This window comes from Onychomys torridus, chromosome 4, assembly GCF_903995425.1.
Source record: "Onychomys torridus chromosome 4, mOncTor1.1, whole genome shotgun sequence".
NCBI lineage: Eukaryota > Metazoa > Chordata > Mammalia > Rodentia > Cricetidae > Onychomys > Onychomys torridus.
In genome coordinates, this window is record NC_050446.1 from 141,366,926 (window position 1) to 141,384,813 (window position 17,888).

At 46.7% G+C, this 17,888-nt stretch overlaps 1 protein-coding gene across 1 annotated transcript in view; it reads right to left on the minus strand.

Annotated features, from left to right (window-relative positions):
- Positions 1-6,052: 6,052 nt before the first annotated feature.
- Asxl1 (ASXL transcriptional regulator 1) overlaps positions 6,053-17,888 on the minus strand; it is an 82,794-nt gene continuing 70,958 nt past the window's right edge. Inside the window, 8 exon segments of the mRNA XM_036183930.1 lie at positions 6,053-9,766; positions 9,768-9,974; positions 10,741-11,371; positions 12,456-12,561; positions 14,736-14,832; positions 14,932-15,095; positions 16,110-16,262; positions 16,683-16,776. Coding sequence (XP_036039823.1) covers positions 7,079-9,766; positions 9,768-9,974; positions 10,741-11,371; positions 12,456-12,561; positions 14,736-14,832; positions 14,932-15,095; positions 16,110-16,262; positions 16,683-16,776 — 4,140 coding nt within the window. The 3' untranslated portion in view covers positions 6,053-7,078.

Here is a 17,888-nt window from a genome sequence, read left to right on the forward strand (position 1 = left end):
AAGCTGTCCGTCCCCAAAGCCTCAGAGACAGCCATATCAGGAGCAAGTTAGTGTGGACACAGGATTCCATTACCTAGTTCAGTCAGGGGACTTGTTCTGTTTTGCTTTTGTTTTGAAAGATGCAGCTTCAAGCCTTCCCCTCCTGACTTGGGCCTGCCTTTTCCCAGGGGGAGCTCCTCAAAGCCCTGTCCTACAGCTGCTTCAGGCTGATGGAAGGCTCAGGGCACAAAGTCATCATTGGTGAACTAACCCAAGTTCAGTGGAAATGCCAGTGTAGGATACACCAATCCCAGAGTCCTTGCAGGGCAGATGCCTGCAGGTGTCAGAAGTGGTGGATGACCTGTTAGACCAGTGGTAGTGTATATGACCCATCTGAAAGGGGTTTTCTCTCACCACTCAACAAAAGGACAGTTTATTCCCAAGGATGGTGTTGGGGAGGGGTGGGCAGGCAGGGATAGGAGGGTCTTAGAGGACTTGGAACAGATGGAACCCATCTGTCCCTCCCTATTCTCAAGGGCCACATACGACTCCACAGGTGGTTATAGGATTAACTACCAGTTCATTCTCAAAATGCTGCTTTGAACTCAGAGGGTTGATACTTTTAATTTGTAATTTTTTGTAAAACTTTTTACAAGATAGTAAAGTATTTCACCAGAATACCAGTTTCAATCCGTCCGTGGTCTGATTTTTATATAATTTAGTGGTGCTTTAGAAACTTTGTTTTGTTGTTTCTGAGCTCAACAGCTCGATCCTCTCTTGCCTGTATCTACCTAAGACCAATGTGAACCTTTGTATTTTGCTCCTAATTTTGGACTCAGTGGAAGTGTACTGTTTACATGTACAGACGCCCCATCCCTGTGTGTTCTGCAAGACGCGCGCTTGAGGAGGAAGATGCACCTCAACTAGCTCATCTGCTTAGCATAGCCACAAAGCAAAACCTCTCACTTTGTACCTGTTTTCCACCTAAAAACAAACACCTACACCACCTGGAACTCAGATTTGCCAACACACTCTGCCTGGTGGACGCCCTGTGCCTCTCTCATGTGTTCACTGAGGAGAGGAATCAACATAGTGCCTCTTGTCGGCTGGGTGGGGGATAGCACACAGAGGAGGCAGCAGGCAATAGGAAGAAGGTCAAGAGGACTCATGGGCCCTTGGGAGCAAGCCAGACAGGATTTAGGTACAACACAAGAGGTTATCAATCTGCTGGCATAACTCAGACACATTTTGGAAGAGCATGAGTTCCATGTCAGGTGAGACTGTGACTTTCAGTGCAGATGGTACAAGCACTTCTTCAGGGTTCCCACCACCTCTGGGGAGGGTAAGGGGCTCCAGACAGTAAGCATAAGGCACTTACCGCAAGCAGTGGATGGCACCAACTGTTAAAGGTGACATTATTCATCAATGGTTTCACCACTAAATTATATTTTTACAGATATGCACCTATGCAACTTAATGTGGCTCTTCTAAGCAGGTGAGGACCTCCTCCTCAATGCTCTGTAACGTGTTTGTGTTCTGTATAGTTTCCCAGTAAATGTGGCTAAATACTTTAATTCTTAGGATGTGTCTTTCTATGTGATGCGGCTACTAAATTCTGTTTTGTTTGTGGAATGACTAGCACAGGCCGACGCCCTCTTTCCCTCACTTACCAGAAGACCAATGAGCTGTTAATGAGCGGTTATCTCCATGGTATTACTGCTAAATGCACTGATGTCATAAGTATGTGGAATCCTTTTCCTTTTGAAACTGTATATCATATACCAGACTGAATCTACTTAATAAACACTGAACAACAAACCCAAAGCTGAGCCTTGACTGTGTCCCACCTCCAGCAGCACCTCCAACCAGTCCTGGTCCTTCTGAGTCTTAAGTCTGGAGGCATCTTCCTACCAATGGAGCTCACCATAGCCAATAGTGAGCTCACAGGCAGGAAAGGGAGGGAAGGGTACTCCTCCAAGGTGCCCAGCACAGGTGGCAGGTCTCCTGCGAGGCAGTCAAGTTTCAGTCACCTCATTCCCACTGAGGACTATGCAGCGGAGGCACACTGTGTATCACACCTTGCGTAAATTCAATCATCAACCAAGCAAGGATTTAGCTGCAGCTGTGTGACAACAAAACCTATGCCCTCTCTTGTGCAGACACCTGGCCAACTGACCAAATCTAAGCTCCTACAGCAACCCCCAAAAGCCTGGAAAACTAGTCCTGAACACTCACTGACATCCAATCCTAGGTAAAACCTCCCTTGAAAGAAATCAAAAGGTCACTTTCCGTAGTATTTATTTGCACAGTTTTCTACCCTACAGGTCATTTAGGTTAAGCTTTTAGGAAATGTTACAGGAAGATGGCTGGGAACAAGTTTATTATCATGAGTTTGAAAAAAAAAAATTAGATGTAAAAGTTAAAAGCAAATTTTTTACTATTCAAACTGTTTATGCAGATATAAGCAGGTTTTTTGAAACAGGGTCTACATAGCCCTGGCTGTCCTGGAACACTCTATATAGACCAAGCTAGCCCTGAACTCAGAGATCTGCTTGCCTCTGCCTCCCAAGGAAGGGCTGGGGTTAAAGGTGTGCCCACTACACCTGGCTACATTACCAATTATTAAAGCCTCAAGAAGCAATTCCGTGAAGCAGCCAAATGCACATATTAAAGGATGAGTGGGAGCGGTCTGCATCACTGGCTATGCACCTAAGCAGTGCAGATATGGTTAGGTATGGCAAAGCACAAGATGAGCCTCCACACCTCACCCTTAACAGATATGGGAGCCAAGTGCCAGCAAATCCCCCAAGAAAGTTCCCATCCTGCCAAAACTATTGCTGAGATTCGCCAAGGGACCACAAAAGCCCCACAACTTGGGCAATACCCACAGAATAAAATCTGCAGACCCTGTGGCTTTTCGGCCATCAGAAAACACTCACCTCCCCAGTGAGGCTGTGGCTCCTCAGACACAGGAATCCCAGGGGAAGGAGCTGGAGTACAGAAAACAGAAATCATTCTTCTTCCTTAGGTGGTGCTTCAGACCACTGCTGTTAACAACTGACACAAGACACCATCAAACGGGAAATGTCATCTTAAAGCAGTGACAAGTTCACCCAATACTAGCAAACCTCTTCACCCACTCGGGAGAACACACATTGTCCTTTTAAATCATCTGAAATATCCTACAGGCATGAGCTGAGGATGTAACTCAGTAGAGGGCTAGCCTAGCATGCTCAAAGATCTGAGTTTAATCACCAGGTCTATGTGTAACAAGGTGCAGTGGTCCATGCATAGCACCTGGGAAGTAGAGGCAGGATCAAACCTGGGATATGTGAGACCCTGTGAAAAATACAATACCACTGGGTGGTAGATGCCTTTAATCCCAGCAGGGGGCAAAGGGACCTGAGTTGACAGCTACTCTGGTCTATATACAGTGAATTCCAGGCCATACAGAAGGTCTCTATTTGAGACCTTATCTTAAAAAAAAAAAAAAACCAAAAAAAAAAAAACCCACCCTACCTCCCCCTACCCCTCACAAGCTCAATAAAACAAAAGCAAAAACAACACATGGGAGAGCCTAGTACTTAGAGAAAAATCTATAAATCTTGGCAAAGGTCTATCTCCCTCCATCTCTTTTATGAATTCAGATTTTATTAGGCTTACCATCCAGGAGCCTGGTTGCCTCTAGAGCTTGTGTGCATTCTGAAAGTGTGCAGCAGGTTGTCCCCAGAATGAACACCCACCTACTGAGGCAAGGCAGCACCCCAACAATACTATGCCAGGCTTTCAAATTGATGTGGAATGGAGAAAAGAAACATTCTGCCCAATTTGGGGTATAAGTAGCAATCTCCAGGTCACAAGCCCCACCTTCTCTACAGCTTACAATAGTACCCTGAGAGTAATCCAGGGTAGGGACTCAGACCTTGAGAGTCTGCTATTCCCAATATGTACACAGGCCCTACCCCTTTCAAATAAGGTCCTATTTCTTTCTCTTTGTTTTTTTCCACACAGGTTTTCTCTGTGAAGTCTTTGCTGTCCTAGAACTCTGTAGACCAGGCTGGCCTCAAACACACAGAGATCTGCCTGCCTCTGTCTTCTGCATGGCCAAAGTCCTATTTTATCAAGAGCATGTTAGATCATCAAACAGACAACATGTGTACCTTGTGCTTTCCTTAGCTTGGTCTCCTAATCTCAGCACTGCATTCAATAGCTGTAGAGTGAGGCTGAACACCAGGTGTCACCTCATAGCCGGCCTGGCTCTACCACCTCAGCACAGCCTGGATCCTGAGCTCCCCTGAGGCAAGAGTGACACATGATAGCAGCTACTTCAAGTTTTAAGTTTGTGAAGCTGTTAATCCTGGCTTGGCATAAGTACTTCCTAGGTGGCAAATGTACCAACCACCCCATGCCAATGCAACTAGCACCCACATTTGGACAAGATAAAATGCTATGCCAAAGTCAACAGAGTGATATGGGATGCAGCCTGTCCCCTAACCACTACTATCCCATTCTGTCTCTCAGATATGATTCTGGTGGCCAGATGCTGTCCCCAGCAGAGTCTAAACTCCTGAAGACATGAGGGGCAATTGGATGTGGTGACATGGAGGCACAAGAAGAAATCTTTGCCAGCAGGGGCTTCCATCACTGAATAGAAACACTCAACAGGAGCTCTACAAAACTTGTGCTCAAAGTGTCCATGACTTTCCCATGGCCAGGTCCTATGCTTACGTTTCACTTCCATTTAGTTAATCATACACTCAAGTACTCCTGCAGTACCAGGCATCCATTCAGGCTTGTCCGAGCAGCAGTGACCCTGAATCTGCCTCACACCATGACTAAGCCAGCACTAGTCATTGCTAGGTTATCAACCATGGGAATCCATATGGAGAGCTCCACCTGAGAGAGGCAGGTGATATGGATTTGTTCCTGGAAGGAGGGAGGAAGGAAACCTTTTACAGTTTCTATTTGCAAAGTTCCCATCACTTCCATTAGCTTTCGGGCTCCACTACACCCAGTGGAAACGTTCACTGAATCAAGAGTTCAAAGACCAGTGGAGCTGACTATTCACTGCACAAAGGAGCCCATCAAGAGGACCTGTCCAGCTTTGTACTTTACCCAACCTCCCCATATCCACATGCAACAACAGAAGACAGGGAGACAATTGCAGGTTGTACAGGTTTATTTTTCCAATACCAATGAGACATACAAGAGCAGCGCTTTTTTGAGCAGCCCCATGGACCAGACCACTGTCAAGTTTCACTTCTGAGACCCCAAAGGTCTTAGAAGAAGACTGGATATGCTTGGCTCCTGCTCCTGGTCTTTGGTAAAGAGACTTTTGGGCACACAACATGAACTTGGCCAATACTGAATTTAAATCACATCACTACCAACTCCTCATTCACACTTGATTGCCCCCCCCCCCAAAAAAAGACAGCCACCTCAGATGAAATGGGGGAGTGGCAGCTTACAGAGAAAATGAAATTTGCTCAAGGCACACAAATTTTTATATTTCATACAGAAGCACTCACGCAAGGAGACAGCTAAATTAAACAAGGATTCCCAATTTTCAAGTAAAAATACAAGAAAGAGGGTAGGAACTGGGACGAGGTCAGACAAAGGGCGTCTACTTGATGGAAATGTGTTAGGAGAGAGGCAGGCAGCAGGCATGGCTTTGTTCCCCTGAAACCTACTGTCAAAAGTAAGTCAAAAGGAGCCTAGCAATCCCCAATATTGCTTTGACAGGTGATGACCCTGGAGCCAGATCCAGAAGGCCTGTCTGGGGGCCGCCCAAGGAACTCACCCATGAATCCCAGATGCACTTAACACTGGTGATGGCCATTTGTCATATATGGCAGCAGAGCAGCCACTCAAGGCTGGAAGAGAATAGATAGAAGGAATAAGACATGTTTGCTCAGTGGTGTGTGAGCAGCTGTCTGTGGCGCTGTAGGCTGTGGCAGATTCTCTGGTGACAGGTGACAAAGGCACAGGGCCAACCATAGGTCACAAGTCAGTAACTTCCTTCTCGCATCAGGCAGCACAGCACTCAGTGGCTCTGACAACTGGTGCACAGAAGTAAACAACATCATTTAATCAAGGGTGCTGAAGACGTAAAATAAGGAAGAGACGACGTTCATGTTCTCTATACAATACATCCATTTACAGAATTGGCCAGTACTGTGTACAACATATAAATACAGAATAAAACATTAGAGGTGCATAGAGCATACTTACAGAAGCCAAAAAGTTCACTTTATACATCCAAGAATAGAGTTAAAAATATAAAAATAAGAAACAGACTGCTTGGAAATGTAAAATGACTTCCACATACACAGGTGCATGGGTGCCCACTCCCACAGAGTCAAATGTAACAGGGTGGGTAGCAAGCAGTAGTCACCTGCAAACATCTGTACAGTTGACTCTCAAGGTCTACAGATCGCATTTCCATAGCAGACAGCCCTATTTCCAGACCCCATTGTCCAAGAAGGGCTATTCAAGCTTCCAAAAGAATCTGTGGATCCATGGGTTACAGACAGATAAAAAGTTCCAAACTGGGTGAAGCACCAGAACCAAAGGTCAACTTGGCTCCATCAACTGGCAAATGACAGAAATATGACATCAAGATCAGCAGGTGTTTGATCCCCTGGTGGGCAATGATGGAAGTTACTTTAACCCTGTGTGGCTTCTGCAACCATCAATTCCCCAAGCAAAGTAGAAGATGGCAGGGAGGGGCAGTGGAAGACTGACATTCCTGTTCAATTCAGGCAGGTGAGTTCCAGCCATGGAGAACCCAACCTTCCTGCTTCAATTTCAAGTCCATTTGCCCTGCCACACTATACTGCCTGACTCCAAGAGGGTTTAGGCTGGCTGGTTGTGGGTAACCACAGGTCTACCCCGCCCCCCCCAAAAGAAACCCCTCTAGCAAGACTAGAAGGGTGTCAAGTGACAGAGGGCTTCAGCACTATAAATTTGAGGGGAAGGCAAGATTTATCTCACCTAGAGATAGTTCGTTATACCAACGATATTCTGTATACAGATTTAAGATCAACCATTATTAAAATACACACACTAAATGTACAATGTTTCCAATGGCCATAATTTATTATCTCACCACAAGGCACAATACACAGAGCTTTGAGGGTCCAATGCAGTCGTCATGGCAGAATGCTCCGCAGCCTTGGCACATGATCATGGCTTTCAGGCTGCATGCACACTGGAGAGAGATGCTTTCCACCGCACTGCTGTCAGTGAACATTTGCAGGGAGAGTGATGCAGTGTGGCCTGCACCAAAGCTGGCTTTGTGGCTCAGCTGCACCACACTTCCAGCAAGGCCTTTGGGAAAGGTGGCAGAGCTGGAGGAGTAATTACAGCTGGTGGGACTCAGCTGTAGTTTAGAAAACTTCCCATACAAAGCCTGCTTGATATTGAGTTGGGAGGGAATGGAAGAAGGCTCCAGGGGCTGACTTTGCCCTTTCCCTGGCTCTCTGGGTAATTTCCAGAAAGGCAGGTCCACAACAAAAGGCATCCCTTGCAAGTGACCCACTAGTTCCAGAGGACTACACCCTGCAGCTTTTCTATTCTCTGCATCTGCCTTAAGTGAACCCCTTGCTAACATCTGCTCCATCTTGATGCCACCAGCAGAGCCAGAGGATGGCTTTGGCGTCCAGTCTTCCCTCGTAGTCTGCACACCACCAGATATGGAGTTTTTGCTTGGTTCTATCTTCCGACTGGGAAAAACTGGAGGGACCTCAGCAGGTAGTGGTGTCTGCTCTCCAGACCTGGGGCACTGAATGATGGGGATCGTATTCCTAGGACCAAATAGTTTCTTCTCTTGACTACCAGCATTGTTCTGATCACCCAGGGTTCTATCTGTCTGCTCAGGACCAAAGGAGAGGCTCACATTTGCAGAGGAGAAACATGGCACTTCGGAGGTAGTGTGATCTCCTGGACACTGGCCTGAGGCAGTACCTGGATCACTGCCTTGGGACTGGGAATGGGCTTCTTTCTGCTCTTCACAAAGGAAGGAAGAGAAATGCTCTTTGGAATCTATTTCTTCCAGGTTGCCAGAGGAGGGTGTCAGTTCTGTCACTGGATGCTGGGAGTCTAAACTTGGAACCATTGATGCAATCTTCTGGGGCATCCCAGGAGCCTGGGAGGCCTTTGCCTTGCCAAGCCCAGTGCTTGCTGCGTAGCTCTGGGCCAGACGAGACTCCTTCAAAGCTAGTGCAGAACCAGGGCTGCTTCTGGCAACTAAGTGATTGTCGTCCCCCGTACCTTGTACAGTACCTCTATCCTGGCTCCGGTCTCTAAATGGCAGCTGTGGGGATTCTGGCTTGCTGCTTCTGTGACCTGGAGGAAGAACCTTCTCCAGAGGCAAGTTACCGTGCAGCAGGTGCATCATAAGAGGGTTGGTAACCTCCACCGAAGAACCAGGCTTAGGTGGGCACACAGACCTGGGCTGGCATTCAGTACTGGACAGCAGCAGGGAGTCCGAGATCTTGTGTGGGACTGCACATACTCTAGACACCCAGCTCTGAGAAGCCGCTAGCCCTTCTGTCCTTGTAAGCACACTTAGGTTCCTGCTCACCTTGGACAGTGAGGAGGATGGGGCCCAGTCCTGCTTTTCACTCCTGCCCACCAACAACCCCTTTGCCTCTGTGGCTTCACTTGCATCCACCTCACTGCTGTCCTCAGTGAGGTGGCCTTCAGAGTCAGAGGCTGTATCTGTGGACTCACCGTGAGGACTTGGAGTTTCAGAGATGCCTTTCATCTCCAGTCTTTCAAGGTCCACCTGCTCACCATCACTGCAAGTGCTGTCCATGGTTCCAGGAGGAGGTGCTGTCCAGAGTGAAGTGCAGCTCTCAGAGTGGGGCACACCCGTGGCTGCCAACTCCCCAGGCATGGCAGCAATGAGGGGAACAGCTCTTGCCCATTCCTCTCCATCCCTGGGCTCCAGAAATGGTACCTTTTCTCTGGTTTCTGGCTCAGACTCTTTCACTACCTCATAATTTGACAGGATGGATACCCAGGAGGCAGTACCACCAGATGTTAAAGCTTCGGTGTTCAAAGATTCTTGTCTATCACTTTCCCTTTTGAGGGGGCCTCTGTTACCAAGTCCTAATCCATCATCAGCAGATTCATCTTGTAGGTACTTAGCCAATGACAATTCAGATATAAAAGCAGGTGTCACATTTACAAGCTCTTTCACCCTGGGACTATCCTCAAAGGCCTGGTCATCTACTCCTCCTAATACATCTCCCACTGGGGACTGCACAGAACCATTCTCTGAGGGGACAGTGGATCCTTGATCCTCACTGCCCCTCTCGCAGGAAGTGTTACCAGACTCACACTCAGTTCTACCATCTAGAAGCAACTTAGGCTGCTCTGCTAACTTCTCAGCCACCGGAGTTTGGGAGGATAGTGGTGGCAAAGCCTGGCATGGCTGGTCTCCAGTGGGAGCAATAGGGGGTTGTTGGGAGGCATCTTCTAGCCCACTTGTAAGCACACCTGGGACCCTCTGTAATAGGCAGCTTTCCTCCTTTCTGAGAGAAGCCTCGTCCTCTCCTCTGGCTCCGGGCAAGGCAGCTTCAGCTGGAGTGTGCTCTTCATTCAGAGGACAAGGCGGCAGTAGTTGTGTTCGCTGTAGATCTGACGCACTCTCTCCAGAGGTGCTTGAGGCTCCCCTGGGCTCAGAGTGGCCACAGGCCTCACCACCATCACCACTGCCGCCGCCTCTGCCACCTCCCTCATCGATGGCCCCACTGCCACCTCCACCCGGGCCACCCCCCCCCTCCGATGGCAGTGGTTGCCGCCTCTCGATGGCAGTGGTGGCCTCTCGCCCCTCGGGCCTGCAAAGCACGGGCTTTAATGTCTGCGAGGGTCCTGGCACCAGTCCAACCCCGGCAGGAGGACTCCGTGATGGGGACAATCCGGGGGCATATCTGGTAAGTGGGCCGACCTTTAGCCACCCAGGGTGGTTTGATACGTGAAAGTTGAATCTGCAAGAAGCATAAATAGCAGTTTTAACAGGGCAACCTGACCTAGGAACTACATAGCAAAACTGGGATGTAAGTTATCTTAGAAATCATGGCCTAAAAAAACTCACTTTCCTAAAAATTAAAATAATCACAGTAAAATGGCCACCTACGACACCACTTCATTCTGAGAACCATTTATGCTGCAGGAAAATCTTCCCATCTTTTTCCCTCCTTGAAAAATTTTTATGACATTTATTTACTGTGCATATGTATGCACAGATGCCACAACCACATGTGGAGTCAAACACAACTTACAGGAGTTGGTTCTCTCCTCCATCATGTGAGTCCCAAATTCAGGTTATCAGGTTTGGCAGCAAGTTCCTTTACCCACCGATACAAAGTTTTCCACTGTTAACTCAAGCTGACTTTCAACTGGCAGCAATCCCCCTGCTTTAGCTTTCCAAGTGCTAGGATTGTATGGGTAAGCCAAACACACCTTTCAAATTTAATTTCTAATTGGACCTATGGGTCATTAAACAAATATTGTAACACCTAATAAAACTACAAACCTCAGAGGATTTTTGACCTCCAGATAATTTTAAATACATCATCCTATGTCAGTCACAAAAAGCTTTCTTACTGACAGTTTTGTACTCCATGTAATTCATAACAGGGCCTGAGGGCCTCTGCTCTTGCCCTTGTCCCTGTCCCTGACAAAAAGCTCCATAATCTCATGATCCTCAAAAGAAATCTGGCACCTGGGACTCTAGGTACCAAGGTTTCTTACCCGGATGGGCGGGACTTTAGGCTCCTCTTTAGTGGGCTGTGGCTTTTCGGTGTGAACACTTTCAATTGTGTTACGAAAGGACTGACGATCTTCAAGCCGGGGCTTCTTTTCGGGAAAGGAGGCAGAGGCCGACTGCTCAAAGGATTTCCTCTTCTGATCCTTTGTCTCTTGAGCCACAGTGTCCTGAGGTAAGCTAGGGATTCTGTCTGGAGATGTAGAGGCACATGCCAAATTGTCCGTTTCTGCTTGGATCCGGGAAGCCACAGGTTCACTGGGACACTTGGAACCCTCCTGTCCAGAGGCTACAGAGGACATATCTGGCCTAGGGGGACTGCTCACCCCTTCTGAGTTGGTCTTAGCATTCCCATCTTTGGAGAGTAAAACATCTGGTGTAGAATTTACATCCTTAGCAACTCCTGCTTGTTCTGGCTCCTGTTTTCTGTACAGATTCCTTCTGGATCTGGTTCTGAGATCTGGCCGAGAACGTTTCTTAAAGTGCCCATCCCGTTGACGGGTGGTGGGCCCACGCTGTGGCCGTGCTGGTTCTCCTGGGACACACAATCCACTCTTGGTTTTGGCCTCCTCCTGGCCCACTTTCTGCTGCAATGATTCTTCTTTGGTCAAACCCAATCTGCAAATCAAACTCACACCATCAACTACAGGCCAGAGAGTGCATATCTTTGTTTCTGTGAAAAATATGCACCTCAGATAACTTAGGTGCATGGTGCACAGCACTGACCCCAGAAAAACACAATAACTTTAGTGTGAACAGCATTAAGAAATGAGCCAAGCCACAGCCATTTCCATGCTTTTATGTACACACTACCTTCATTCCTTGATATCCAGAACATCCTGCAGATGCCAAAATCCAAGGATGCTTAAATTCCTTAGACAAAATGGCATGTTTGTATATAACCTACCTACATGCTCCTGAATACTTTATTTCTTGTTTTGTGATGCTAAGAGTCCAATCCATTACCTCTCACATGCCAGACAAGCAGTCTATGTCTCCCCCACATAGGCTTCTAAAAAAGCTCTCTTTATATTGCCCAGGCTTGCTTTGACCACTTGGGTTTAAGTCCATCTCAGCCCTGAGTAGCTAGCTAGGTCTCCTAATCATCTGCAGACCCAGTTTCACTGTGTGACACAAGCAACTGTTAAGACTGTGCTGATCACTACACTCTCTCAAAGCTGCAGTTTCCCCTGTAAACAATCTGAGCTGGTTTGTTGAGTCTATGCTTACAGGACCCGCAGATATGAATGGCTAGCTGTACATGGACACTGCCTCTGCCCCTCAAAATGCCCAGACCAGGTCTTACAGGACCCGCAGATATGAATGGCTAGCTGTACATGGACACCGCCTCTGCCCCTCAAAATGCCCAGACCAGGTCTTACAGAACCCGCAGATATGAATGGCTAGCTGTACGTGGACACTGCCTCTGCCCCTCAAAATGCCCAGACCAGGTCTTACAGAACCCACAGATATGAATGGCTAACTGTACGTGGACACCGCCTCTGCCCCTCAAAATGCCCAGACCGGGTCTTACAGCACCCGCAGATATGAATGGCTAACTGGATGTGGACACCGCCTCTGCCCCTCAAAATGCCCAGACTGGGTCTTACAGAACTGCAGATATGAATGGCTAACTGGATGTAGACACTGCCTCTGCCCCTCAAAGTGCCCAGACCGGGTCTTCCAGCACACAGGACCTTACCTCTGTCCATAGTAATCTTCAAAGAACCTCTCCTTCCAGTGCTCCACCTTCTTCTCCTTTTCCATTTCCTGTCTTATCCTGACTTGCATCTCATGAGTGAATTCACCTAAAGAAAAAGTAACTTCCAGTTAGTGAACTCTGGCTACTACTGTACCTCTCCTACAGACATCCAAGCCTCCTGGTTCTATAACAAGCATTTTACTCTTTGTTTGTTTGTATGTGTGTACACACATGTGTACCGACCCATGTGCCCATGCATGCATAGAAGGGCAGAGGAAAACCTTGGCAGCTATCAAAGTTGGTTTGCTTGTCTTAAAGATTGATTTTTACTTCCATGTTATGAGTGTATACCATGTGTGCAGGCAGATACCTGCTAAAGCTAGGAAAGGGTGTAAGATTCCCCAGAGCTGGAGCATCCAACATGGGTGCCCAAAACCAAATGTGTCTTCTGGAAGAGTATTCTTCACTGCTGAGCCATTTCTACCCAAATAAAAGGTATTTTGTTTGAAATAAGGTTTTTCACTGGCCTAGGACTCACCGCTTAGGCTAGGCTATCTGACAGCAGCAGGCTACCGCAGTTTGTGTGTGTGTGTGTGTGTGTGTGTGTGTGTGTGTGTGTGTGTGTGTATATGTATGTGTGTGTGAGATCAAAATCTGGTCTTCATGCTTACATGGTAAGCATCTTCCTAACGGGCCCACCTCTAGCCCTTACCAGGCAGTTCTAAATGGAACGTAACTCCTGTCTCTATCAGTGGCCTTCTCACAGCATGCTCAGGACAGAACTAACACTTCTACTATAAGAAATATTTACTCCTCCATAACTAGTCAGGAGCAAGCAATACACTAATCAAAACAATGAACAACCAGAAGAATCATCCTTACTCCCTATGTAGAACGTTACCATTGCAGACTTGAATCTTTATCTTTGAGGCTGCCCATTTGGTGGCATCTGGGAACTTGGACTTGAAGTACTCTCAGGCTCACCCTAACTGAAGAGTAGCTTGTTGTGCTGTTCTTGATGCCAACAATGCTCTTCATGCTGAAGACACCTGCTTTCTTTTTAGGCACCAATGTCTTGTATTAATACTTCTTGATAAAGAAGATGAAGAAAAATGAGTGCCTGGTTTCCTTTTAAGACTAGCAATGGCTTTCAACAGAATCAGCCCCAATAAAATCCGGGGTACCAGGGCTCAGTGGTTAACAGTTTGGTTCTGAAAATCTCTAACTCCTGTAACTCCAGCTCCAGGGAATCTAACACTTCTGGCCTCTAAGGCACCTGGACTCATGTGCACATATCAACATACATACATATATACATAAAAAAATCCTGGGTACTAAGTCTTTACCAGACTTCACTGGTAGACATTTTCATACTGTCAATTTACTTCTGAGATATTCATTTATGCCCTGCTTGACTCCACAGAAAGGACTTCAGAAACCTAAGCCTTCTCCCATTGCTGATTTTACTTTATATGATTTTACTGTAATAAATCCCAGCTCTGTACATAAACTGCCAATAATAATGAAATCCAGGGGTAGTCTTGGGATCCTCTCCACACATTTATCATAAAATTACTATAGAAAACTAAATTTAGAGACACTAGCATTTACTCTATGACACAAAGAGCATGTCATCTTGAGGTGGTAACAATCCACACAATCCGTTACCAGAAGGTAGATGTGTGTGTGTGTGTGTGTGTGTGTGTGTGTGTATTATTGACAGTAAGAGAACATGTAGAATGGATATCTCTAAGATGCTGTGTTTTCAGAGCAGTGTGTCCTATTAATAACATCACATTTATTAGTATTGTGAGCAAAGCCTACCTTACATTAATATCCTTTGAGAAAGACGTGGTAAAAATGAGCACCTGGATTTTACACTTGATCTTAGACAAAAGCCTGAGTGCTTTCGCTGTTTTTTAGCTTAGTATATATGGGTGTTTTGTTTGCATGTAAATGCATGCACTGTGTGCGTACCTCGCACCCTAGGAGGAGGCTAGAAGAGGACATCGGATCCCCAAGATCTAGAGTAATAGACAATTCTGAATTTCCATGGAGGTGCTGGGAATTGAAACTGGGCCCTCTGGAAGAGCAGGCAACATCATTTTTTTCTTCTTCCAAGACAGGGTTTCTGTGTATAGCCCTGCCTGTCCTGCCTCCCAAGAACTGGGATTCAAGGTGGCTGCCACCACTGCCCAGCTGCAGGCAACACTCTTAACAGAGCTACAAAATACCACACACGACAAGCCTCTCAAGCCATGTGTGATGAAGTCTACTCACCATCAGCAAGGCGTTCCCGCCAGCTCTGCGCTGCATGGGTGAAAAATTCATTATTGAGTGCGCTGCTGCTGAGGCGTAGCAGGCCATCTGTCCCCACCTAGGAGGGGCAAGGAACAAAATGAGAAAAGTAAGTCAACTGAAGAGCACAGGAGCCTGCCTAGACAGACAGAGACCAAGAGGAAGTGTGCACTGGTACCTGTCTATCCACTTCCGGCAGGAGGAAGAGGAGTTGCTGCTGGAAATGTGATGGCAGGGCATGGAAGGTCCGAGAGTTTATCAGAGCACGGAGGTTGGTGTTGACAAGAATGGACCCAGGTGTCTCAAAATCTACCTCTTCCCCTCTGTTGCGCTTCATCTGACCTGTAGTTGTGGAAGTAAGGGTACAGATTTTCAGCTTAACAAAGAAACAAACAAACAAAAAGATCCTGTGAACACTCAGGTTTGCCTCCGCCGGGATCAAAGCCTAAGGGAGGAAGACATTCTTCCCAAGAAAATCAGACAGGGTCGGTTCTAAGCTTCCCTCTAAGATTAGAGAACAAGCTCCACAAAGCCCAACTGGAGAAGCCAATCTAGTTAGTGGACAACAGAAACACTTATACAGAAGGCTTTGTGAAAGAGGTATGTTCTACAGGCAGACATGTACTAAGGGTTATTAAAAGCCAAATGAAGGGTCATACCTCTTTGAAGTATGCAAATACTATTTTTATTTGAAAAAAAAAAAAAAAATCACTATAACTGAGAGACCTAGACATCTTGGATTAAGCACTGCTGCTAAGTTGTAACTACATCAAAATAGCAAAGGCTCATTTCCATTTGTGAATGACACATTCTAATTTTTAGAATCCAAAGCTAGTCTTTTAACAGTTTCACACAGCCCAACTACAAAACAATCATAGCTGGTGGGCCTTAAGAAACCAATCCTGAAACAGCAAACAGCACACTAGTCTTGCAGATAGCCCTACTGAGTTTGTTTGCATGCTCCAAATTCAACACATGCTACCATTCAACACACTGCCTAGGCTAAAACAATGGAGCATCTAACTGACTGTTGATATTGAGTGTAAGCAGGATGCTACACCTCCAAAAATGGACATAGGGATTCTTCACGGAGAAGACAGCAATCCCAACACTTATGAAACAATATCAAGGCAGGTATAGACCAGTCCCCACAATGACAGGTAAGAAGCAATGTGAGTCTATTTCTGCCTACAGGAGTTTACTCAAATGAAATAATCAAAATAAGAGGGGAAAAAAAAAATCAAAATATAGCAGGTTACACCCGAGGCAAATTAAACTGAAAAAGTGGAGAAGATACCATCTTTTTACCTTCAAGGGGCTCTTTTACAGGTAGAAAAAATGTGCTAACCCACTCACCTGTAGCTGGCTTCCTGAAGCCTCTCAAGAGCGGGGCTGGGTCTCGGGGGACCTCTGCCTGGCCTCGAATGGCAGTGTTGCCCAAGGCCAGAGAGCCACTGCTGCTGCTGGATGGGCTGCCGCTTTCACCATCAGCATGGCGGCTTGAGAACCCTGAGGGCACAGCATTCACTGGTCAAAAGCATCAGGCACTACACCCATGGCCTCAGACAAGTTTAGCTATCGCAGCTCTCCCTGATACACTTCTGGCTCCCAGCCCTCAGCTAGCAGAGACCACCACCTAATGGTGTAGCTTTAAAATATCACTAAAGAATGGCAAACCACGGCTTTCATGCCAAACTACAAAGCACTGGCAAAGTTATCATTAGATGTTCACAGCCAACCCTGGAGGCAAGAGGAGGGTGTATGGCAGAACCCAACACAAAGCTCTCACCACAACCTGCCTTCCTGGGTTTTCATGGCTCTTGGACTCAACACTCTACTGGTATCACACTGCTAAGTCAAAGGCTGCTGACCGAGCCAGGTCTCCAGGACCCTAGGAAAAAGCACCATAACCACTGAGGCCACACATACCTGATGCAGATTCCACGTGGGCCCCGTTTACCTTCAGAGGAGTCAGGACGACACGAGGCAACATGACCCCCGTCTTTTTCTTTTGTCTGTTTGCCTGTGTTTCCGGGAGGGATTTAAAAGAAGAAAGGAGTCATCCCAGGGCCACTACAGCACTTGTTTGGCTTTGTCCTACTCCTTCACTTCTAAGAGTTCATGTGAAGGGCCAATGGCTGCACAAACCTGATGACCTTTGTTCAGTCCCAAAATCCAATAGGGGAAGGAGAGAACTGACTCTCCAAAGTTGTCCTTTCAACTCCACAAACTGTGGCCAGTGAGACACAGACACACACACATTCGCCCCCCAGGTTAGGGTCTGGAGAGATGGCTCAGCAGTTAAGAACACTGGCTTCTCTTCCAGAGGACCAGGGTTTGATTCCCACATGGCAGCTCACAAGCACCTGTAACTCCAATTCCAAGAGCTCCGATTCCTTTTCAGGCCCTACTCTAGAACATATATACAGTGCACGCGCACACACACAAACACACACACATGCGCGCAAACAAAAAATTCATATGCATAAAATAAAGAGAAATAAATCTTAAAAAAAAAGAGTTCACATGCACACAAATCTCCCAGGCAATGTTAGTACAGGTGTGGTCTAATATCAATGCACCAAGCACACTCCCTTAGCTGACCAAAAAAAAAAAAAAAAGTAATCAAAGTAATCATATACCATTGTTCCCATCCTATAGATAAGGAACTTGTCACAGCTGGAAGTGACAGGGGGCTGAGTATATAGCTCAGTGGTAGAGTGTTTGCCTAGCCTGTACAAGGCCCTGGATCCAATCCTTAGCACTGCAGAAGAAAAGGAAGTTGGCAGGCTCATTTCCAACTGCTGCCTCTCAAGTACATGTTCTGATATTCTCAATGCACTGTGACTTTTTCCTGGACATTTACAAACATGGTGTAAGAACTAGCAGGATGAGGTAAGTATGATGGCACACACCTAGAATCAAAGCACTTAGGAGCATCTAGGAGACAGACAGGATGACCAAGAGTTCAAGGCCATCCTTGGCTACATAGCAAGTTAGGCTAGCCTGGGCTATATGAGGGCTGAGGAAAATAAGAGAAAAATAGAGGAACATAATTACAGTTGTGTGGTGGTGGCGGCAGCACACTCCTTTAACCCCAGCACTCAGGAGGCAGAGGCAGGCGGATCTCTGAGT